The sequence below is a fragment of the Chinchilla lanigera genome, unplaced genomic scaffold (assembly GCF_000276665.1).
Source record: "Chinchilla lanigera isolate Chin_1 unplaced genomic scaffold, ChiLan1.0 scaffold00032, whole genome shotgun sequence".
Classification (NCBI taxonomy): domain Eukaryota; kingdom Metazoa; phylum Chordata; class Mammalia; order Rodentia; family Chinchillidae; genus Chinchilla; species Chinchilla lanigera.
In genome coordinates this window covers 14,766,576-14,791,626 of record NW_004955433.1, presented here as the reverse complement: position 1 = coordinate 14,791,626, position 25,051 = coordinate 14,766,576, and the positions used below count along the sequence as shown (strand labels likewise).

At 55.0% G+C, this 25,051-nt stretch overlaps 1 protein-coding gene across 1 annotated transcript in view; it reads right to left on the bottom strand.

The window, feature by feature from the left end:
* The window catches only part of Cpne2 (copine II), a gene marked incomplete in the record, with an annotated part of 42,670 nt that overhangs the window by 17,290 nt on the left and 329 nt on the right, over positions 1 to 25,051 (bottom strand). The window contains 9 exon segments of the mRNA XM_005388373.2: positions 789 to 875; positions 1,267 to 1,365; positions 2,236 to 2,325; positions 2,522 to 2,605; positions 3,959 to 4,030; positions 5,813 to 5,887; positions 7,097 to 7,276; positions 9,893 to 10,107; positions 21,625 to 21,804. Of these exon segments, the coding sequence (XP_005388430.1) occupies positions 789 to 875; positions 1,267 to 1,365; positions 2,236 to 2,325; positions 2,522 to 2,605; positions 3,959 to 4,030; positions 5,813 to 5,887; positions 7,097 to 7,276; positions 9,893 to 10,072 (867 nt within the window).

Here is a 25,051-nt window from a genome sequence, read left to right as displayed (position 1 = left end):
AAATAAATGTCCTTAAGTTAATTTAAAAATGGAGGAAGGCTGAATGGAAAAAAAAGTACGGCAGTTGCCAGAAATCCCAAAAAGAATGTGAGTGATGGAGGTCTCAGAAATAAGGGCCTAGATCATGCTTGGCCCATTCAGGGCGCTGTAGGCCTCTGGCCTCTCACCTGGAGGATGGGCATATTAACAAGGCCTGGTGTGTAAAGGTCACCTCCTGCAGTGTTGCTGAAGGTCCACATGACCCCAGGCCATCAGCCAGGCCCCAAAGTGGAGGCCTGGAGCCTGGACAGAGCAGCGTTTGCTCCTGCCCTGCCTCAAGCTGCCTTCCTCCATTCCCCTAGACCACAAGCCAGCCTCTGCTGCAGGGAGTGATCCCTCTCTGGGATGGGGTCACAGCCACGGAGCTCGCCCTAAGGCCAAGGGAGAGGAGTCCCTGTGGATAACTTTGTCCACTGCCCACTGTGCGGTGAAGGAGCCACCAACGTGGACTGGAGTGGCTCTGCAGGCCCCCGACCAGGAGAGGCCCAGGAAGCTACCTCAAGCCCCTGGCTCCCACACAGGCAAGTGGCACAAGGCTCACCCTTTCTTTATACACTAGACCTTGCTAACAGGCCCATCTTCCAGGTGATGGGCCTGAGGCCTGTAGAGCAAATGTTTAGAAGGTCACAGAGCCAGGCTGTGCAAGAGGTAGGATCTGAAACCGGGCCTCGCCAGCTCCAGACCCAGAACTCTGTGTACCCTCTGCAGCGGTGCCCTCTGTGTGGCCCCAAACCCCACAGACAGCTCACCTTGCAGGAACGCAGGATGATGATGCCTGAGTTCTTGTAGCTCTTCTTCTTCTTCTGCTTCTTAGGGTTGATGCACTCCAACTCCAGCTGAGTGCCAGGAGCAGAAACAGAGGCTCAGTGGGGGGTTCTGGGGACAGATGCGTCCCACGGCCCCCAAGGCCCCTTCACAGCCTTAACACAAGGCAGCCGCATAGATCCCCAGGGATCTGCATAGATGCCACAACAGGAGGATCCTCCACTGCTCTGGGTGTTAAGTGACAGCTCCAGACCCCCTCTAGAGGACCACGCTATCTGTAGCATCATCCTACCTGAATCCTCTGCCCTCAGGGATGGATGGAGAAACTGAGGCTTGGGGAGATTGAAAGTCTTACTCAAGGTCATGCAGCAGGAAGAGGTGGCATCTGAGCCCCACTCAGCCTGACTCAAGGCTCTGTACCCCATCCTGGCCCCTGCAGAGACCTTGAGGACCCCATCTCACCGGGACGCCATCGCGGGCCTCACACATCTGTGACACCGATGTCTGGAATTCGCCGATGAAGTCGTGGCCCCCGTCATTGTCATAGTCATAGCACATGACCTGGGATGGATCCAGCATGGTCACCCCAAAGCTGCCCCCAAAAGGTGCTTTCCTGCCCCTTTACCTCCCCGAGAAAAATCCTCCCACTCCACTCTCTGTGCAGGCATTCCTCCCCCAGCACCTGCCCAGCGGGCTCCAGACAGATCCGCGTCCTGCAGGCAGTCCTTCAGGTGTGCAGAGGAGAAGTGCGCCCACCCAGGAACAGAGGCTGGGCTCACCCAGGCAGGAAGCTGCCTCGTCACATACCTGAGACCTGGCTCCTGTCTAGGCTGGGATCCACCTGGCTGTGGGCCGTGGCCCTGGGCCCTCTCTAGCTGATCCCACCCCAGATGGACACAGACCCCTGCCTTACATGCTCTCTAACTCTCCTGCCTGGCACTCGTGGAAGGAAGGCAGGGGTTACTGTGTCCACCCTACCAACAGATGGGGAAACAGAGGCCCTGACAGAGAAGCGTACCAGGACTAGAAGCCGGGTTCCCCAGAATGTAATGCAGGGACGCCTGCCCTGTCTAGCTACCTCCCTCACCCCACCTGCTCACAGACCTACTCCTAGGACTGAGGGCTTCCAGTCCTGTCCGCCCCATGGCACCACCCTTGCATCATGAGATTGTTTCTGAGGTGTTCCCACATCCACAATCCTAGCTAGAAGCTCTGCAGCCCTCTAGGAAGGGTAGCAAGTTTTAGAGCGAGTACTCAGAGGTTGGGACCCTATGCAGGTCACGAAGACCCTGGACAAGGACTAGGACACCTGCCCTCCCTCCCCTCAAGATGAGGTCTTTCCATCTTAGTAAGAAAGAGCTCTGAGAAGTTGCCCAGCCTCCCTGGGGAGGCTGGAGCTGGCAGATGGGAGCAGGCTCCACAGCCCCTCACCTGGATGGGCTTGTCCATGTCTCCATCACACAGGGACACCAACGGCACGGTGAATGGTTTCCACACAGGGTCCAGCGTGTACTTGATCACCTACAGAACAGCGAGGGGCAGCTCTGGGGTCAGGCCAACCCAGTGAGGATGGACAAGATGAGGGACCCACAGCCACACTTTCAGGGATGGAGCTGGGTATCCCTGCCACCCTTCAGGGTGACAAGTGCATGGCTGGGACTGCATAGCCCATCCCGAGCTGGCAAGGGTGGTTAGATGGCAGACCCCACACACCCACCTCAGTCCTGTGGACCAGCATCCATTTGCCATCGTCCCCTGGCTTGTAAAACTCAAGAAACGGGTCTGACTTCCCAAAGAGGTCCTGGAGAAGCAGGAGGACATGGGTTAGGGGCACAACCCTACCAGATGCAGGGGGCTGGGGCTGAGGCCTGGCTGCCTCCCCAACAAAGAGTCAGGGTGGGAGCTGCAGATGCAGCCAGCCAGCCGAGTCTCCTGCATCAGTCTCTGCAAGGAGAGTCAGAGGCCCTTCCAGCTATAGCCCCTGGGACCAGTGACCCCCAGAACTCCTCCTAGATAAAGCTGCCAGAGCTGTGATCAGAGGCCCTGAGAGCCAGAGCCTGCAGGTGCTAGAGCTACGGTATCTACCACAGAGCAGGACTGCATGAGGGCGCCTGCTTGGGCTGGGGTGCAGCACAGAAATAGAGCTCTTGCCTGACATGTGAAGGCCTGGGCCCATCCCCATCCCCAGTACCAAAAACCAAAGCCAAAACCAAAACTAGCCTGGGGATATAGGTCAGCGGTACAGTGCCTGCCTGGCAAACATAAGGTTCTGAGTTCGATTCCTGATACCAAAAACCAAAACAAAGAAACCCAGAGTACTGCTGCCCGTTCAGGGCCAGGGCCCAGTGGAATATGACTTTATGTTATTGAGACTCTGGAAATCTAAATCTATCCTATTACTAAAGGGATGTGATGGCCTTTTAAAAATCCATTTATGTTTTTAAAAAGTGGCAGAGAGGTTATAAACAAGTAAATGGCAGAGACAGTAAAATAAGTAGGACGGCATGTGAGACAGTAGTAATTGTCAAGGGAACAAGGAAATTGGGAGAAGGTAGGCCAGCCAAGGCCAGTGCCATTTCTGGAAGTCCTCACTGAGGCGATGCGGAGACAGGCTGGATGCCGGGAGGGCACTGTGAGGATACTCAGCAGAGGGGGTCGCAGGCAGAGGGATCAGCAAGTGCAGAGGTCCTGAGACGGGACATCTGCTTTAACCTGGGGACAGCAGGCTGAGGGTGTGGCTCAGTGGCAGAGCACCTGCCTAGCAGGTGTGAGGCCCTGGGTTCTAGCCCCAGCACTGCAAAAATGAATAAGCCCAGGTACAACAAGGCTGCATTAGTGGAAGCTGCATGAAGGAGCAGAGGGGAAGGGGTGAGGTGTGAAGTCAGGGCACTGAGGGCACTGAGGTGGAGGAGGGCCGGTACAGAATGGTAAGAACCTTGGAATTCACAGCCAGTGAGATGGGTGCTACAATGAGTGGCTTTCCAGCTGTGGTTTGAATGCCTCTATATGATGGGGAGCTCACTCCCTCCTTGGGAACAGTGTGCTAATTTGTAATATGTTAGTCTTGTCCTCAGGGGGCAAAAAAGGCAGTGGCCAGAGAGAGCTGGGCTGGGACGGGACACCACCCAGAAAGCCCCTCCCCTTGCCGCCTTACCTTCTTGTCCAGCTTCCTGCCTGCCAGGCTCAGCGTGATGACCCGGTTGTCTGACAGCTCCTGGGCAGCAATCTGTAAGGTCCAGGGCTGTGAGGGGAGGGTCACTCCTTCCACTGCCCCTGCCCTTGCCCCTGCCCCTGCCCCCTGTGCCCAGGACCCAACTCTACAGGGTTGGGGGTAGGGAAGGAGGAGCAGGGTGGTGCCAGGTGACCTCAGACAAGTCTCTTGTCCTCTTTAAACCTCAGTTTCCATCTTCTGGAAAATGAGAGGCATAACCCATCTGGATATGAGGCATCAGCACATGACGTCCTGCGGCTCAGGAGAGGAGACATGGGTGGTGGTGGAGATGACACAGGGGTAGGACCAAGGGGTAGGTGTTCCGGAACCACAGGGAGAGGTTTCAGGACAGGGAGCAGAATGACAGGTCTTCTCCCGCCCTTGCCACCTCCCAAGGGCTCAGAACACTGCGGGGTCAACAACTATACCACTTTGCTGTGCACCTGGGGAAAAAGGCGGGGAGCCACCCAAGCTCCCTCTGCTGCCTCATAGGCTCATACAAGTCATCTGTCCTCCATCCTTCGCCATGGTCCTCAGACCCAGCCCAGCCAGGGATGCCCAGCTGGGAACACTGAGGCTGATGAGAAGCCTCTTTGGCCCTCTCTCTCCTCCCCTCTCCACAGACAGCCAGGAAGCCACCCGGCCCCCAGCCACACAATCAGGCTGGGTCCTCTCCCCCTGGGGCTTCCTCCGTGACCCTGTGTGCCTCTAGGACGGCCTCTCCCAGGTAAGCTGTCCATCCCACCCTGCCAGCACCATGGCCCGCTCCTTCTAGGTTGCCCTTTTTCCCCATTCCTGTCCTCCAGCCGGGTCTTGCCCAACCACACTATGGAGCAGAGCCCCCATGTTCCAGAGGCTGGAACTGAGACTAGAATGACTAGAAATGCTAGGGGTGGTACACACTGGGCTGTGGGGGGGTGGGTCTGTCTGGTCGGCGTCCAGTGTGTGGAAGCTAGCCTTTGAAAGCCATTAGACAAAAGTTCAAAGTTAGTGACTTTGAACGCCCAGAGGTAGAGGGGCAGCAGTAGACAATCCAGGAGCCAGGACCATTGTGCATGAGGGTCCAGGGAGTGTTCAGGATGCTGTAAACTCAGTGTGCCCTGAGCCCAGGGCATTTAAGTGAAACAGCAAGGAACTGGGGCAGGAAAGCAAAGTGAGGAGTGACGGGCCCTGCACAGCTTTGAATGAAGTTCCTACAGGCCCTGAGGAACCACGGAGGTTCAGAGCTCTGCCCTCTAGCAGCTGGCTCCCTCGGGCTTCATGGCACAGGGGGTGATCTCACCAGCCAGCTGCCCCAGGGGTGTCTTTTTTGGGTCTCACTCCCCTCATCTGTTAAATGGGGTTGTTCTGTCTGCTGCAACCATGAGGAGAGAGGAGCCCATGCGCGGGCCTGCACACTGCTGGAATCGTGTGCATCAGAGGAATCATTGTGTGTGGCAGACACCAGGAGAGCGTGGCTGAGCAAGGCGCTTCTGAAAAAGGCCTGAGGGGGGTGGGCAGTGACCAGTGTGGGGAAAGGGTGCTGGGAGGGCCCTAGAGGCTCCAGGGGAAAGCAGGAGGCCCTGCCCTGTGCTGCCTTTGGGGCCTGTCTGACTGTCCCCCCCAGCTCAGCAGCCTTCAGTGCATCATTTGTGGAGCTAGGAGCCCGTTGCTAAGAGACCTGTTGCTAAGTTGTAAGTTGGGCCTTTTTACTCCAAACAAAGCTGGTGATTATCTGCCGGAGAAAAGGCCCATTGATGGGGGAGGGCAGTGGGTGGAGGCAGAGGGGGATGTGGAGAGCTGGAAGGGGGCTGGTACCGTAATCAAGCCCTTCCCCGCTGGCTTGTCATTCATCAGCACCAGAGGCCGAGTGATCTTCTTGCTGGAGACGATCTGGGGTGGGAGAGACAGAGAAAGGAGCTCAGTGAGGTGGGAGGACAGATCATCAACAGGCACACTCCGCGTACTGCCTCCTGCCAGTACCTGACATCTGGACAGCCAGTAGGGTGGGGCGCGGAGAGGTTAAGACATTGGCCTGAGGTCCCCCAGTGGGAGAGGAATCCTGGCAGTCAGGCTCTCCTGACCTGGGTGGCCCCTGCAAAGGCCCTTGCAGGGCTCAGGTTGTGGGGACAACTGCAAAGTATAGCCCCTCTCAGCGTCCTCCCCTCACAAGCATCATACACAGATCCGACCCTCCCAATGCAGAGGTCAAACTCCCATTCTTTGTACATATTTCATTATTTTCAATGGATAACACATGCCCATGGGTTCAACAATGGAAACAATAAGGAAGGGAAAGTGGAGCACATTGAACAGTCCCCCCTCCACCAGCACTGGTGCCAAGCCCTAGGCTACTTTCCCGGCCCCCTGTTGGCTCCCGGCCCTCCACAAATCCTTAAGCTGCTCCCCAGGTACTCCTTGAGGGTGTGGACACAGAGCAGGAACTCTGACCGCTGCACCCCACTTCTTACACAAAAGGGGACTTCACCTCCACTGTTCAGCCACCATGTTCTCATAAACATCCGGAGGCCAGGAGCATTTCACCCTCCACCACAACACCAAAGCATTTTCCACTATTATTTTACCTTTCCTACAGGCCAGGTAGAGCAGTCATCATTAAGTGCAATGTGGGGAAACTGAGGCCCAGAACAAGGGAAGGGCTCGCTCATAGGCACACAGCCTCAAGGGCTGATTGGAACCTGTGTCAGGGTGTCCTTGTCCTTCCCCTCCCAGCAGCGGCTTACCAAGGACTGAGCTGGATGGCAAGTGTGTCTCAGACACGGAAAGGAAAGGCCCAGGGTTGTACGGTGAGTCAGCCACAAAGCGGGACCAGGGACCTCTGTGGGTGCCTGGGCTGCTGGCAGATGCTTTGCAGATGCTTTGTTGTCCAGCCCCAACCCACCTGGCTATGTCCCCCCAGTGCCTGCTGGCTCTCCAGGCTATCTGCATCTGTACCAGGGAAAAATGGGGCACAGTCAGGAAAATGGGACCAGGAAAAGCAGGTGGAAGGAGAGGCTCCCTAACAGGCTGCCCCGGCCTCAGATCTGCTGACATCTTGGGGAGACTGCCCTGCTCCAATCAACTATGAGGGGCCCAGCTCACCGTGCCCAGGCTGCAGGAGAACTGGCCCAGGAAGTCATGCTCGTCAAGCTGCGTGCTGGACTTGTCCTGGTCAAACAGGGCGAACTTGAGCTTCTGCACCTCCTCAAAGTGGTAGTCAAGGACAAACTTCTTGGAGAATGCCGGGTTGAGGTTGTTGATGGCTGTTTCTGTCCTGTCGTACTGGCAGGAGGGCAGGGAAAGAGGAGGCGGAGTCAAGGAGGCCAGTGGACTCTGGTTAGTGATGATTCTACCTCTCTGAGCGCCTACGTTGAACCGGGCACTCATGGTCAGGTACTGCGTGGCTGAAGCCCACAGACAAGGAACAGAAGCACAGACAGACTAAGTGATTTACCCAAGGCTGAACGGCTATGAAGAAGCAGGGCCAGGATTCAAAACCCAGATCTGACTCTAATACCCATATTCCTTTTTGGCCCTGTTCCAGAAACTTTCACACTGAGCTACAGGCACTCAGTGTGTAGCCCTTTTTTAATTCTTAATTTTGAGACAAGGTCTCACTAAGTCGCTAAGTTGCTCAGGCTGGACCAAAACCTATGATCCACCTGCTTCAGCCTCCATGGGTACTGAGATTATAGGTGTGTGCCACTACACCTGGCGGACCCACACTCTTAACTCTTCAGCCCTGCCTCGGTTCCCAGGTGTCCCTGCCTAGATAGGTGACAGAAGGTGGGTCCCTCTCCCCACCTGGGCCTCATGTCTATACAGTGAAGGGATCTGCCTGTGCAGTTTTCAGACTTTCTACTTTGGGAAAACCTTTTATTCAAACCATACTTTAGGGCCGGGCATGGTGGCGCATGTCTGTAATCCCAGCACTCCAGAGGCTGACGCAAGAGAATCACAGTGAGTTCGAGGCCAGCCTGGGGCTACAAAAGCACATTCAAGGCCAGCTGGCACTACATAGCAAGACCCTGTCTTAAAACCGAAAAAAATGATACCAAAAAACAAAAAAACAAAAAACAAAAACCCACATTTTAGCTGAGAGAGGAAACAAAGAGGGAGGTCCCCAGGGGCAGAGGCTTGCATGGTGCACAGACTCTCAGAATTGTACAACCCAACACACCCCAACTGCAGACCTGGAGCCTGGGAGAGGACAGGGCCCTGCACTGCGGGTCAGTGGTAGCACACGGGACAGGTCCTCCTGGCCTCTGGACACTGGGGCCCCAAACCGCTGAGTCTGGGTGACAGTCTATTTTGGGGCGTAGGCTGTGTTACTTTTTCTTACACCCAGTCCAGTTCCAAGGCTTGAGCAGTAGGGATGGAAGAGGTCTTGGCCCTGAGCTATTTTTAGCCAGGATGACCATGGGGTGGGAGCAGAGAATACTGAGGAGGGCAAGTATCAGCGTGGGGAAGGCCCTCAAGGGCACGCGGGTTACAGAGACCTGGCAGAGGGGAATGGTGCCCTACAAACGCCCCCCCCAGGAGTCCTGGGTGACCACATGTCCCATCCTCACTTCCTGTGGCACCGTCACTCCCTGGGAAACACTGTAAAAGTCCCTCCCTGCTCTGGGCCCCATTTTGCCTCTAAAATGGCTCAACAGCCCCAGATCCATTTGTTCCCGCCTCATGAGACGGAGCCAGCGTCTGGAGACTCTTTTTAGACAAACCACATTGAGTTTAGCCGTCGTCCACCATGGCCCAGTTCAATATTTATTTAAAAAGGAAAATACATACTTTGGAAAATAAACATGCGTATAAAACTACCCAGAAGGCTGGATACCAAACTGTGTGAATAGTGGTTCTCTCTGATAGGCGGGTGCTGACGGTTTTGATGGTCTTTGTTAGTTTTAGGTAAATTTTCTAAATTTATTACAGTGGCTACCCTTTGGAACAGGAGATGAAGCAAGTTTGAAAACCTGAACGCAGGAGCCACCCAGGTTTTTCAATATCCTTCCTCATGCTGCATTCTTCCCTAGGCCTTGGGCCAGAGTCATCTAGCTCAGAAGTCCCTGGCTGGGGCACCATGGATGTCCCAAGCTCTGGGAATGTTTGTGGTGGGTAGGGAAAAATAAAGTTCCCCTTTCATAGATGAGCAGAAGGTTTGGACAAGGACAGCCGCTGGCCTGAGGCCTCGTGGCAGGGAAAAGCATGGCTATTCCCGGCACCAGCTCTCGGCCCACAGCCTGAGCCCCCTACGTGTCTCTTTACTTCACAGAGTGTGTTCATTTAAAAATAATGGAGGAATTTTATTTAAAAGTGGAAGTGATCATTTTATAAAACTATAAAAGTTTTTAACTGTGTATTATTATAATTTACTGTGATATAAAACTACATAATTATAAGTATGTATGGATGGATTATAGTTTAATTTAGACACAAATATAATTAAGCAATATTTTAGTTTTTTGGGGTTTTTTTTGGTTCTTTTGGTTTTTCTCCGGTACTGAGAATCGAACTCACGACCGCAAGCTTGCCAGACAGGCGCTGTGCTGCTGAGCTAAATCCCCAGCCCTAAGCAATATTTTAAATATACTTAAAATTTTACTTTTAAGAATAAACATTCTCAGGCCGGGGATATAGCTCAGCGGCACAGCACCTTGCTTGGCAGGTGCAAGGTCCTGAGTGCAATTCCCGGAACCAAAAAAATAATAATAATAAAATAAAATGTACCAATAAAATTAAAAAAAAAAAAAAAAAGAATAAACATTCTCTGCAACTTCCCTGCCACCAGCCCACATTCCAGCTACTTCCGAGGCCCTGGCCCTAGCAGTTCACTGGACCCATGGGAACCCCCACCCCAGCGACTGAGCCACCCCGCCCCACTGCAGACAGGGGCCTCACCTCCATCCACCTGCCGTTACTCTCCGTGAACAGGACACAGAAAGGGTCGGACTTGGAGGTGACATCCCGGTCCAGCAGGTTCTGGCCGCTCACAGACAGCTCCACCTTGCACACGCAGTACTGGGAGCCCATGGGGCCCGCGCCCGCCACCGGGGCACCCCCACCGGGCGTGTAGGCCATGGGGGTCGGCGGTGGGAGCAGCAGCTCCTGGCAGTCTAGGGGAGGGGGAGCGAGGGTCAGCAGGGGACAGACCACTCTGTGGCCTGACACGGGCACATCCCGACCTGACCTTCAGGAAGGGGTAGAGAGATGAAAGGGGAGGGGCAGTGAGGCAAAGGCTTGGACAAAGGAGAATTCGGGAAAACGCACAACAGAGGCATCAGGGGGCGGTGTTTAGTTTGTCCTTGAAGCTCTTTCCGGCTTAGATTGGTCTTTAGCCCTGAGATACACACAGGTCACGGTGCACACAGGCATCTCAGACACTCGGCGTGCCAGGAAGAACCGAAGAAGCGGGCTTCTCCTGAGCAGTGACAATGTTGTCTTCTTGTGGCTACAGTGTAGAGGACGCAGGCTCAGGTTTCCCTTTTGCTTTGGCCACTAGGGAGCCCGCTTCTAGGAATTTATTCAAATTTGGAACTTGGTCACTGCCTATCATGTTTATCCTGTATCTCTAACCCAAGCACCATGGTTGCAGTACAAGAAATATTCAAGGTACACTTGGTGAATGACAGAAGGGTGAGTATATAAGCAAATGAATAGACAAACCCTTCATATCACTCAAATCCTCCTGAGTTGGTCCTCACCTGCAACTCTGGAGTGATGGATGCTTCAGTCATTCATGACTTCCCCTAATCTCTCACCATGGGCCTCCATACCCTTCTGTCAAAGCCGGTTACTGACATTTGCTCCTGTTAAGCAGTCCCATCTTTGAGGACACGGTGCTCACTTGGAGCAGCGGGGAAGGAACCATTTCTAAGGTGGAGGTGAGCTCTGGTCCCACCTGGCACAGACCCTGTAGAAAAGTTCCCTGACACTCTGTGCCTCCACTTCCTGTCTGTCCATGCAATATCACAACAGTTTTTGGAGACTCTTGTGGTCAGATCTTATTCCCACTGTTGCACGTGCCCTTAACGCAGGCTGGCACCTAGGTGGATGAGTCCATTCCCCCAAAGCCCCAAAGTCCCCATGGGCCAGGCTCTGCTCCTTCACTCCTATTTTGTCCTCTCGCTGTTGAGTGGGTTAACTGACCCTGCAGGTTCCCGGGGAGCAGGTGAGAGCAGGGGCCGCCCTCTGGGAACAGAATCCAAGTCCCTGAGCTTGACAGCGCTGATAGCACGACCCCTGCACAGTGCCTGTAATCCGCACTCAGGTTGCGGGGCAAGCGGTATAGTGATTTTCCAGAGGAGGTAGTGGGCTCGTCCATTTCCTGTGGAGCCACACCGACCTGTGCCAGGGCTGCGGATGCTGGGAGAAGACTGCCCTGTGTCAGCGCTCACAGAACCCCCATGCCCATCTGGATGAAATGGACTGAGGGCCCGAGGTGAGCCGCCAGGTCCTGTGGGTGCTGCAGGCCCTCATACAGAGAGGACTTTAGTCTGACAGTGATAAGGTCCCAGAGGCTGAGAAGTGACGTGATCTGATTTGCCTTTTTGTTTCACTCTGTGATGGGGATTGAATCCAGGGCCAGCTCGTTCATGTTAGGCAGGGCTCTACCACTCAGCTATATTCCCGGCCCTGAGCTACATCCTCAGCCCTGATCTGCCCTTTGAAAAGCTCACGCGGGCCCTGGGGAGATCTGGGCATCAGCTGCTGCTGCCCAGGCGCGAAGGACCAGGCCATAGGCACCAGCCTGCAGCCACTCCGCCCCGCCCCACCAGGCCACACCCGCCTCCTCCAGCACAGCTGCAGACCCCCTCTGACCTCCAGACGCGTCCTCTCCAGGGCCTGCCTGGTAGGAAGGAGATCTGGACTGTAACAAAGCCAGTCCTCAGCCTCCTCTCTCTCACTGCCTGTTCCCAGAAGCTCGTTACAACCACATAAGCCCAAAGCGTCAGGACAGCACTGCAATTTGCCTGCAGGATTTATTCTTGTCGTGTAAAAATCTGTTTCCACTGGAGAGGCCAGCGAACTGCACCCTCTCACCGTATGCAGCTGGGAGTGAGCTGCGTGCATGCGTGCGCGCAGGGCAGGGAGGGCAGATCTTCAACCCGCGAGGGGGCGGGGGATGTCCGTGCCTTAGGCATGGACGGCAGTGCCTGCTTATGGCTGCACCCAGGGTGCAGAATGTGGGGCAAGATGAGCACCCCCATTTTACAGATGAAGAAACTGAGTTTCACAGTGCTCAAGTTACTGTCTGAAGTCACATGGCCAGGAAAGAGCAGAGGCAGTGTAGGAACTGGGTCTCTAGACTCCTAGGTTGGTGCTTGGCCTTCTCACCAGGATGGGGAGATTGCTGGACATATGGGGACAGCCAGGGAATCCACCAGGCCAGGGGAGGCTGGGCTGAGAGGGCAGGGTCAGGACCACAGCTGCAGCTGGGGAAGCCAAGGACATGCCCCCACTTCAACAAGTACCCAGGGCCAGAGCACCCAGGGCCACCAGTTCCTCCAAGGTCACACTGTCCACAGTGTGCATCTCCCACCATGCCTGGTGCCTGGAGTCCAGCTCACCCACCTCCTCCCCACTTCACAGGCCCCCGCATGACAGGTCAGGTGACACGTGGGCACCAGACCCTGCTTCAAGTCAGACACATCTGTTCCTACCAGGAGGAGGGCCAGGTAACACGCCTCGCTCACATCCTGGCCTGTCCATACACACACGCGTGACCACTCACACAGACGCAAGCACCCAGACAAACACAAAGCACATGCCTATGTCAGCACTCCTGTGCCCATCTGAGTCCCCCCCCCCCCGTCCAAACCCCAGCCCCTTGCCTTGGTTCCCACACTCATCTCCCACCCTTACTCCCTCCCGTCTGGCTGGGGGCAGGGTTAGGATCTCCAGGTCCCAGGGAAGGTGGGGCTGGGCTGGGACCTGGGACCTGGGGCCCGCCACAACTCCATCTGGATCTGCTCCCAGGCCCCAGCTGGGCCCAGTAAAACACGGATGGGTAGGTAGGGCAGGAACTCCTCCTCTACGATGGGGCATGTCCCCCACCTCCAACTCACCCTCTGGAAGGAAGCTTCTAGATGCCCGAAATGGGGAGCACATGATGTCTGAATTTGGGGTAGGCAGGGGTCAGAGTGGCCCTAGGTGCCAGCCGGGCAGCGGGCAGGCGGGCCGGACCCTGAGGCCTGACGCAATGGAAAAAGAAATCACAGCTCAGGCTGGGCCGGCCCCCTCCCCTCCTGCCCCAGCAGGAGGCAGCAAGGTGTCATTAAGGGAAGGCTGGGTCTGCAAGCGCATGTGGGCAAGACGGAAGGCTCGGGACACTGCTGGCTCCAGCCCATGGGTAATTTGAGGGTTCGGGCTGCAGAAGGGGGCATGGGGAGCCAGGGCCTGCTCGAGGGGTGGTCCTGACTCGTGGCACAGGTGGGCACAGGCTTCTGGGGGATTAGACCTCCTGGGAGGAGCTTGGAGGGTGGAGACACCAAGCCAGCGGTCCCCTTTACAAACAGGCTAACAGGGCCTGAGACTTCCCCGTCAGAGGTTGGTGCATTCATTCAACAAGCAGGCCTTGAGCACTCCCGCGCTGTAGCAATGAGTAAAGCGAAGAGCAGTGGCGGCGAACCTATGGCACGTGTGCTGCAGCGGGCACACAGAGCCCTCTCTGTAACCACACGAGCCAAGCTGCCCCAGCGCTGCCCCAGTAGCCAGCAAAACATGAGACAACAGCGCACAGAAGGGCAGTGGCGGCACTTGGTGATAAATAAGTGGGTTACGAGTTGCAGTGTGGGCACTCAGGCTCTAAAAGGTTTGCCACCCCTGGCATAGAGGGTTCAGCCTCCATCAGGTCCAACAAAGCAGCCTGCCATAGGCCAGGACAGGATCCGGTGACTCTGGACTGAGCGTTACGGCTTTAGCCAGAAATCTGGGAGCCCGCGGTCCTTGACTCCCCTTGCTTTCTCCTCCGCATCCCATGGCGCAGCCCATCCCACCTCCAAGCTTCGTCAAGCATCTCTCTGCTGCCCCTGCTGCAGGCTGGCGGGCCCCTCACATCCCTGCCCAGCCATGCTCCAGTCCATGACCGGTCTCCCCGGTACGACTCGTCCGCCCACACCAGGGCCAGAAAGCATCTTTAACCATGTAAATCTGCCATAGCTTTGCCTGAAACCTCCATGCCTTTCCCTTTAAAGTCACACATATCCCAAATCCTCCCCCGGTCAAAGAGCCTGTCTGACCTGACCCCATCTATGCCACATTTCCTTGGTTCCCTCTGCTCTGGCTGCACTGCTTCACCCCTGCTCTTTGAATATGCCAACTCTCCCCTGCCTCAGGGCCTTTGCACTTGCTGTCCCCATTGCCCAAAATGCTTTTCTTCCCATCAAGTTGTCACATCCTCTGTGTCAGGCCTCTGAGGCCTTTCCTGATCACTTGAACTAATGTGATCTGTCTCAGCTCCATGCTGTCTTCGTCATTAATCCTTGTACCTTCATTTTACATACTTGTCTATGTGCCTGAGTTTGCCATCTGTACTTCCTAGATAGCAGAGAGGCCTCAGTGCTGTTTCTCCAGCATGACAGCCACATGGATACCTAGTGGGTGTTAATGCATGTGCTGAGTGCGCAGGATGTGGGCCCCCAGCAGGCAGGCTTTCCCCTGCAGCAGACACAGCCCCACCTCCCTATGCACGGCACTCGAGAGATCACAAAGCCACTTTGCAAACTCTAGACCCTCATAACTGCTCTAACAGGACAGCAACAGGGGGGTGCGCTCAGTTTACTGGGAGAACCTGAGGCCTAGAAAGGGGCAGTGATTTTTCTGAGCAAGGGCAGGATGTGCCCAGGCCCAGAGCCCAGGCTGCTGTGATACCGTCCTCTCCCAGCAACGCAGGGAAGAGCTACTGAGCTGGCCGGGGGACCCCAACTTAGAAGTAGGTAGCGATGCCACCAAGAGAGGCAGGCCGCTAAGGGACACCTGCAGACCCAGGTGGGGAGAAGCGTGGATGAAAGGGAAGCAGCAGCCCCATCACAGAGATTCCCAGCTGGTGGACACAAGGGGGGACCACTAGCGACCATGGGATGGCCTGGTGGAACTTCCAGTTGGAGGCATCAGGTGCCATCCGAAAAAGCAGGTTCAATTTGATACCTGGAAAATGGAAAGAAAGTCGTCTATTTTCAGTGCCAACTACTGGAAGCAAAGCTCTACAAAGTCTTGCTGGTCACAGTCACCAGGACAGGGGCCTGGTCCTCTGGTCAGTGCCACACGGCAGTAAGAGCACGGACTTGGACTCAGACCGCTGTGGTTTGAATCCCAGGCTCTGCCATTTACCTGTATGACTTCAGGCAAGTTATCTAACTTCTCTAAGTCTTGGTTTCACCCTCTACAGTATGGAGACAATAACAGCGCTTTCCTGGGTGTCATGAGGATTAAGCACGTGAGAGAGCATTCGGAACAACAGTATGTAGCTTTTGCTGTTATCAGGGATTCCTGGTCACTGGGGAGTAGAGGGAGCTGACCAAAAACGCAGTGCGGCATGGTTCACATGAAGCCAGCACAGGGCTAGAGCCGGTTGAGAACCATGACTTGTGGCTGACCTTCTCTGCTGGTGGACATAGCCACAGAAGCCAAAGTGATAGATGGGGTCAGGCAGTAAATGACAGACCTGGATAGAATAACCTCCCCACGTAGTGTCCATTTCTCAGGGACTGTGGGTCTGGGACCATTGGGGCCTCCAGCAAATCCTGCTCAGGGGGTCTAATCTCTGACAGCACAGTCTTCTGCAGCAACTCAGGGCTCTCCCCAATGCAAGCAGCCGCCACACAGGTGGCTATGGTGTCTCCTGGGACCTTGTCACACCTGTTCCATCAGGAAAGCAAAGGTGCCTAGCAACCTGAATTTGAACCAGCCCTCCAGGCCACCCCAACGTGGGCTAAGTGCTCACAAATCAGGGGTTGGGTGGGCAGCTAGGGTTTTAAACAAGCTCTCAGGGAAGCCCCTGACTGCTCCCCTAGCACCACACTGGGGGCAAGAATGAACTGAGACCGCAGTGTGACCAGCCAGTGACTGCCCGTACACCAGGGATGGCTCTCGTTTGCCTGAATTTGGCCTAAACAGATGTTATACTTGGTCTCCATACAAACCCTGCCAATCCCTGGTATGGATGGTAACGCTCTGTTAACCAGAACCCTTGGCTAACCACCTCACCCCAACCGCAACCCCACACTCTACTCCCTCTCCCCAAGTCCAGCCAGCTGCTTATTTTACAGAACCTCCAAGTGGTTGGACCGTATCTTAAGTGGACCCAGATATAAATCACCTCCTTCACCCCATTTCCCACTGAGAAGACTCAGGAAGACACACTGCAACTATATTAGGGTTCCTAATATATTATAGTTCCTAATATAGTTGCAGACAAACTAGACCAATAGTGTATTTTTTGTTGTTGTTTTTAAAAAACAGTGTATCGTTTAAGACAGGATCTTGCCATGTAGTCCAGGCTGGCCTTGGCCTCACTATGTACCCCAGGCTGGTCTTGAACTTTCTATCCTCCTGGCTCAGCCTCCTGAGTGTTGAGATTACAGGCACATATCACCATGTTTCGCTTTGAGAGAAATTTATTTTAAGGAATTGGTTCATGGGATCCTGGAGGCTGGAAAGTTCAAACTCTGTAGGGCAGGCCCCAAATCCTTCTTTGAGGGACCTCAGTCTCTGCGCTGAAGGCCTTCCATGGGTTGGATGAGGCCCATGCATTACAGAGGATAATCTGCTTTACTGAAAGTCTACTGATTTAAATATTAATCGCACCTTAAAAATACCCTCACAGCAACATCCACACTGGTATTTGATCAAACAACCTAGCCAAGTTCGCACATAGAATTAGCCACCTCCGCTCCCTGGTAGGCCTCAGTTTTTCCCCCAGGAACTGAGACCCTCTCTTGCTGGCTGTCAGAGCAGTTATAAGGGTCCAGGGTTGGCCAAGAAGCCTATGAGGGGCACTGGCACAGGACTGTGGACTCACCTTAAGTGTGGCAAAGTGACAGGGGCCGCTCGCACCTGGCGGTGAGCAGAGGGAGAAGACGGGCATAGCCACGCTGATGGAGAAAGACCCATCTTCTCAAGGTGTGGCCCAGGCGCTGTGCTGAGCCCTTCGTGGGCTCTGCCTTCTGCACCTTCCCACCGCCCTGAGAGAGGCACTGCCACAAGGCCCGTTCTCAGATGGGCAGACTGAGCTCTGGCAGGTGAGTGACTTGCCCAGTGGTCCTGGCCTCTGGCTGACAGGCCATTATTGCTCAACCTCAGAAAGCACTTGCATTGCAGACCAATATAGCTCTGCATCAGTCACTTGGACTTCCTGCATCTGTTTAGTCCTTCTCACCCACCCCAGGGTGGGAACTGAACCCAGGGAGCACTGAGCTACATCCACAGCCCTTTTTATATATATATATATTTTTTTTTTTGGTTTTGAGACAGGGTCTCACTAAGTTGCCAAGCTGGCCTCAAACTTGAGATCCTCCTGCCTCAGCCTCCCGAGTAGCTGGGTTTACTGGCTACTTTAGTCTTCTTATTCATCCAATAAAAATTAGAAAATGCTGACACACTGTAGGTATGGGACAAAATGAGAAAAACCTCTCCATGGCTCTGTACCTGTCTCAGGGTGACATCCGGAACTCGCTAATGAGTTCCCAAGGTCCTCACACCTCTGGGTCTGGCGATGTTGTTCACTTACTCCGGATACCTGCAATACTTCTCTGTACCTCTTTAATTTTGCATGTGCTGTTCCATCAGCCTGGAATGCCTTTCCTCTTTCTTCACTTAGCTCTTTTATTCTTCGAATTCAGCTCAGCAAAACCAAATGCAGTACCAGAATTCACCCTGCCCCAAAATTTAAAAAGGACAGCCAGGACAGCCAAAAATTTAAAAAGCTGCCCAAAGCACACATTGGCAAGGATGTGGAGCAACCCGAAATTTCACAGGTTGCCAGAGGGAGTGGAAATCAGTGCAGCCATTGAGGAGAAACATTTACCAGTGCCTGCAAAAGCTGGATAAATGCACCCCCTGGGATAGCCCAGCAACGACAACAGACATGTCTGAGTATGTTCAGCAAAAGATACACACAAGGATGTCCATAGCAGCAGTGCTCCTGATAATCCCAAACTAGAACCACCCCACCCCTGCACCAGGAGAAGGAATAAATAAATGATGATTGTACACACGGTGGAGAATGTGCCCGAAACACCAACATGGGACTGCGGGGGTCACCACATGCTGAATGCAGGAAGAGGAAAGGTGGTTGTTACCCCCCATGGTTTCATTTATATGGAGTCAAACACGGACAAAGGAAATCTATGCTGTTGAAAGTGAGCACAGGGGCGGGTCAGGTGGCAGTGTGTGACTGACCAGGAGGGGACCCCAGGAGGCTTTCATGCTGGTCGTGCGGTCCTGGACCCAGGCACTATCAACACAGACGTGTTGGTTGGGGACCAGGCATCCAGTGGTATGAGTAGAAAGGATGGTTTACTGTGTTACACTTCAGTACAATGTGTAAGGAAAAACCCAACCATTCAAGGAGCGCTGCAAACTCCTGCCTGCTTCCTACGTCCCTGAGGAAGGACACTTCTGATATTGCCACACTATAGGCACCAGCTTAGGAAATGCCACCGTCACTTGAGGCAGAGAGGAGACCAAGTCTCATTTTCATCCCTATTGTCCCAACACCTAGTCACAAAATGGAGCTGGACAAATGTTTGTTGAGCACGAGGAAGAAGGCAAAGGTGAACAGAAAAGAAACTGTGGCGTATGGGAATTATTATAGAAGCCTGGGACTAGAGATTCACAAAATTCCCAGGTTTGGAATGATGAGTTCTGTGAATCTCCAGGCTGAAAGGAGGCATAGTTTATCTGGCCACACCTTCTGGCCACACCAGCACCCTGACCCCAGCACGGTGCCCCGCATCCCGCATCCTGCATCCTGGATCCTGGGGAAAGGTGGTCCAGCCCCGAGATGCCCCTGCTCCCTGGGGCCCTCCCTGTACTCAGGGCTGCATCGCTCCTACCAGGTGGTCCGAAGCCCCCAGAGAAGAGGCTGGCAGTCCGGACAATGCAGGGGGTGGCATCACCATACAAACCACTTTTCCACCTTAGCCATGGCACCAGCTGCTGCGCTCTGAAGACACCACACTCTGCCAGGCAGCCAGGCCATTATGAGGATAAATATAGATGCAGACAGTGAGGCGAGGAGGCTGCAGCAGGGGTCGGCCCTGATGCCCTCCTGGGGCCCAGCTTCTGCCAGGCCACACTCAGAGGGAAGCCATGCTCTGTAACCCCACCTCATCAGCAAGCTCTGCTCTTGCACAGGAGCACCTGGCCCCAGGCTCCCAGCCTGACACACTCCAGGGGCTGGCCCTGCAGGTGCAGAGGGAGCCACTCCTGCCCTCAGGGAACTCAGAGGCTGGGCTCGGTCCTGCTCCTGCCACCCTCCCTCAGGACCCTCCCTCCACTCTATACCTATCCTGCCTCCCTGGAGGCTAAGAAAGAATGGGTGGGGCTGTGAGTACTCTGAGCACTTTGGGGACCTTGGGAGTGGGTCTGGCCAGGCTCAGAAGGAGGACCAAACTAACAGAGGGCTGAGGGCTTGATGACCATATGGCCTAGGTCATTCAAAGGTGGCTTCACTCAAAGGGAGGCCCTCAGGGGCCTCAGAGATTGGGGGACAGCCCTAGGAGTCCCCTGTGGTGCTGACACTCCCCCTAAGTAGGTGCCATAGGGTAACTAGGCACCAGAAGGCTCCCAGTTCTCCCAACGAACCCAGGCCCATGCCTTCCTCTCTGAGCGTCTGTGAAGTAAAGCATAAGTGAGCCTCCCTCTGGCCTCAGGGGACGTACAAATGCCTCAAGAGTCTCCCTGGGTGGCTCTGGGCTTCTAGCCCCAAGCTCCACCAAGAATCTCTGGGTTGATATACCCAGACTTGCCCTAAGCTTGACTCCCTCTGCGGCTCCTGTGTGGCTGAGTACCCTGCTCACATCCTCTGCAGAGGGGCCTCACCACCTCTTGCTAATGGCTCCTTGTAGTGCAGTGGCCCTCAGCTGCTGCCCACACCCTGCCACACTGAGGACGCGCCCTAGCTCCTTCTCACTCCGACAGTGGTGGTGGGGTTCTCAGCCTCCACACCCTAGGCATGAATCCACCACCTAAGGAAGTCCTTCTGGCCAAGCACCCATCTGTCTGCTTTTCAGCTCCTGGTTCTGGCTGCTAGGAAGTCCTCCCAAAGGAGATAGGAATCACAGCACTTCCTGGTTGGTTCTCTGTACCTGGCCCTGCTCAAAGGGCCTACATCTCCCTGCAACCCCAGGAGATGGCCCTTGCTATTTTCACCCCACTTTACAGATCAGGAGAACTGAGATACCGGGGTTAAGTAACTCCCGTATGTGCCCCCTAAGATACCCCCAAGACCTCAGAATGAGAACTTAGTGGGATATAGGGTAGTGGCAGATATATTAGTCAAGATGAAATCATCTTGCAGCAGGGTGGCCCTAAATCCCACGTGACTGATGTCCTCAGAAGAGGCAATGTGCAGACCGACAGGAAGGTGTCGTGTGGACAAGGAGGCTGAGCTTTGCTGCCACTCGCCCAAGACAGCCTAGGCCTACCAGAGGCAGGAAGGGGCCAGGAAGGATCCTCCCCGGAGCTGCGGAGGGAGTACCATCCTACTGACAGCTGGTTTTCAAACTTGTAGCCTCTAGAACTGGGAGAAAATAGATTTCTGCTCTGTTAACCATCCAGTGTGTGGTAGTCAGCCAGCCTGCGGCAAACAAGGGTTTGGATACAGGATGCTGGGCTCCCAGAAACCCCTGTGCCCCTCACCTTCCCAGGCAGGGGACCCAGGGGCACAACTCTGAAAGATTATTAGGGTCCAACCATCGGGCGGGTTAGAGGAGAGAGTGGAGCATGCTCCCTCCTGTATCTTGGAGAGGTGGAAACCAGGCACACCGGGCAGGCCAGATGTCTTCAGCTCCTGGCAAGACAAAGGCCATCAAGGGAGAGAGCCATGCTGTGGGGAGGATAGATTTCTGGAATAAACTAGGTACGGCCCAGCTCAGGGTCTCTGCATGTGCTGTCATCTCTGCCTGCCCCTCCCCTTCCTTATTCTAAAACCTTCCCCGAGCACCTGCTGGGCATTAGGTAGGGCTGATGTGACCCAAAGAGGCCAATGCTGCACCTGCAGGCTTCCAGGCGATGAACAAGGTTTCTGCCTCCTTGAAAGGCATCCCCCGCCCCCACCACGCTGCCCCATCAGAGACGCAGCACCCTGCTTTATTCTCTCTAGGACAACTTCCATTTGCTGAAGTGTTCCTGTCTTTTTGTCAGTTTGCTCACCTGTCTTTGTCCCCCTCATCCAGTCCAAGCTCCCTGCTCAGTGGCTGAGTCTGCCTCAGCCATAGCTATACCCTCAGCATCTGGTGGTCTCAGACCCAGAGAAGCTGCTCAGGAACTACTTCTTGAGTAATCAAATGGATGACCACAGGCAGTGAATACAGTTCCTGCTTTAGGAGGCCCATTTCCTAAATGAAGAAACTGAGGTTTAAAAAAAAGCAGCCCAGCTCACATGGGAAATGGGTGACTCCCCAGCATACCTTTGTCCCCTGGCCAGGCAGGCAATGGCAGTAGATGATGTCCCACTTAGAACACCAGCCACCAACTCCTCTACTTCTCAGCGCAAGGTGAATCCCATCTTCTCTGGACACACACCTTTCCTTACGCTCTCCTGCTGGTCAGTGAGTCCGCAGCCACCCAGCACAGTGAGACAGGGATCTCTGGGGACCCAAGAGGGCAGGCCCATAAGTCTCCCAGGCTTCACCATCCAACAGCGGAGGCGACAACGAGGGGAAGACAGTGCTCGCACAAACGTTTACGGGGTACCTATTCTGTGGCAGGCACTATTCTAAGTGCAGTGCTCTGTTCTTGCCCTTTGGTGGAGCTGACACCCTTTGGTGAGGGGGCAGATAATAACGGATGCGCAAATGAACAAATAGGATGATTTGTGAGTATGGCAAATGCTCTGAGAAAAATAAAGCAAGCTGATTCAACAGTGGAACAGTGATAAATCCTCACTCATCAACATCCCAGAGGAAGAGGTATGGATGGGGCAAGCGGAGAAATGCTCCAGGACATGCGACAGCAATTTTCTCATCCTTGGCACAAGCGCCAAAGCCAGGTGGGACTGAGAGGACAGATGACACGGGGCTGGGAGCCAGGAGGTACCTATGACTCCAACTTCGTTCTTAGATACTGGAAGACCCCAGATCCTCCCAAGTAGTGTTGGCACATAAGTGGACTGCCACCTTCTCCAGCTGCTGCCTGCCAAGATGGCAGGGTGACCTGAACTCCAGGCTCCCAGAGCCTGCCAAGGGGCCTTTCTGAGGTCATATTCTCCAAGGGGAGGAGGACTAGATTCCTGGAGTGTCTTGCTCCTGACTTAGCAGGCCTGATGCTGTCTATAAGGGACGGAGGAGGGGAGAGAGAGAGCCCTCCGTCAGGCAGACAGCACGCTGGACCTAGACTGGGGGCTTCTCAGGAGGGCGCTTTGCTTGACAACGATGCTCCCTCTTCTGACAGGAGTGAGGGAAGAATTCCACACTGCTCTTTTTTTCTGTTCTGTTTTCTTGGAGCCCTGTGAGGTCATCCTGAGGTGATGGAAACCACTCACAAAGTGTTCTCCACACCTCGGCTGGATAAAACCACCCCTCACCCCTGGAACGGCCCAGAATCCCCTATGTGGGGATCCATTCCATGGCTCCCCCCTCCAGGGAGGGCAGAGGAAGGAGTAAGCTGGCCTGAGAAAATCCGAGAAGGGATCTTCAATGCAGTTGCCCACATCAGGCTTCCTAATATTACCATGAACGGCGATAATGACAGCAGCTACCAAGTGGGTAGCATGTAGCAGTAACCATGCTGGCACACAAGCCCTTTGTCATCTAATTTGATCCTCACAACTGCCTTTAAGAAACATATAATTAGCCTGCAAGAGAATAAAGGCACGGAGCACTCTCCTCACTACTGTACAGTACCTACAGAAAAACTGAGGCTCCACCATGGCCCCCTTCTTCACGTATGCCCCTCAGGTTTTTATCTAACGGAATTCTTCAGGGCAAGAGAGGGTCCCTTGAAACAACACCAGAAACACCACGCTTGCCTTTCATAAAGTGCTGCCCGCACGGCAAAACACTGGCTCCCAGCACTTGGCCCAGCCTCCTCGCAGCTCTGTAAACTGGACTGTGTCACAGTTCGCCTCACTTTATAGATGGAAAAACCCCCAAACCCAAGGGGGGTGACAAGGCATGAAGACAGGAGGTGGCAAAGGCGCGGGGAACCCAATCATCTACATCCACTGTCCTTGGTTCTTTCCATGAAGACATCTGTGTGTGTGGCCCCTCCCACTTCAGCAGGCAGTGTCCAGCCTGGGACAGTCCCAGCCCACTGAGCCTGGGGCAGAGGGGCTGCAATAAAACCACTCCTTTATGTTTATGCTCAGCCTCCAGGTAGGCCCTGGGAGATAAGCCCATTTTATAGGTGATGAACCAGAGGAGGGTGTTCAAAGCCAGGTCTTCCATAGGAGGTGGTAGGACCATCCCCAGGCAGCTCTAGCTGCCAGATTACAACGCGGGCCACACTCCCTGTGGGTGAACGGGGAGCGAAGGGCTCCCTACCACTCATGTAGAACAGCAGTCTCCTCCATCCGGCCACAAGAGCCAAAGCCAGATGGTGCAGTGAAGGTATGAACACAGGGCTGGGAGCCAGGAGGCACCTCGGACCCCCTCAGTCCTCACACACTAGAGGACCCACATCATCCCACCTGGACAGGGGTAGGATGCAGTCAGATGGTCACCCTCCTTAGCTGCTGCCTGCCAAGATGGCAGGGGGACCTGGCCTCCTGGCTCCCTCAGAGCCCATGCCACATCCTTTCTGAGGCCATATTCTCCAAGGGGAAGGGAACTGGATTCCTGAAGCGATTTGCTCCTGACTCAGCAGCCTCAGTAGTGTCTGTAAGGGTCAGGGAGTTCTCCACCAGGCAGGTGCCACCTGGCCTTGAACTGGGGACTTCTCAGTAGGGGCCCTGCCTGGCAATTTTGCCACCAATCACAGAAACTGTGGCTGTCCCAAGGGGCACAATGAGCCCTCCATGCCTTGGTGACACCTCGTCTTACACCATCCTTGGGGCAGGTAACAAAGGGCAGCTGGGACAGTTCTCCCAGACCTCTTGCCTTTGTCCCTTCCCCCAAAGACTTAGGGGGCTGATCAGACAGCAAGACGAACCTCTAACTGCTGCCAGGTTCCTGTTGCACCTATGACCTTGGCAAATCCCAGCCCCCTTTTAAGGCAGCCCCTCACCCAAAGGGAGAACTTGCTGAAGCAGAGGGGCTGACATTGGGGGAAGACAGCAAGACTCCTTATTTTCCACCAAGCATGGAACTATCTCTGCCGGGCAGGAAAGAAGAAAGGACCTCTCCCTCCCCCACGCTTTTAAACACACAGGTGCCAGACAGCTTTTACGCAAAAACTAGTTTGCAAACACACTCCGACTTCTGGGAAGCTGCCCAGCTTTACTCCCCCTCTCCGCTCCCTGCCTACCCCTTTCCGGGCTGGGAGGTGGCCCTCGGACAGCTCCCTGGGGCAGGGCCAGGGTGGGGTTGGGAGCTGGGCAGGGCATGATTGCCAGGAGCCACCCCGACTTCTCGCCTTCAGCGGCTTCCGGACGTCCTCCAGGCCTCTCAGGGGAGGCCCGAGGATCCTGACAACAGCCCCCCAGGGCGCCACCCTCGGCCAAGCCTTCCTTACCCCGCAGCCAGGGCGAAGGCGGAGCGCCCCCGCGTGGCCGGGTCGGAGCTGAGTCAGCTAAGCGGCGAGTCTCGGCGCGCGCGGGCGGAGGGGGCTTGGGGTGCCGCAGCCCCCCAGGCGGACCCAGCGTCCTTCCGGCCCGCCCGGCACTGCAGAAACCTAGCTGCAAGGCCGAACTTGGGCGCCCGCGCCAGGGTGCCCTGCCAGCCCTCGCCCGCCCGCGCC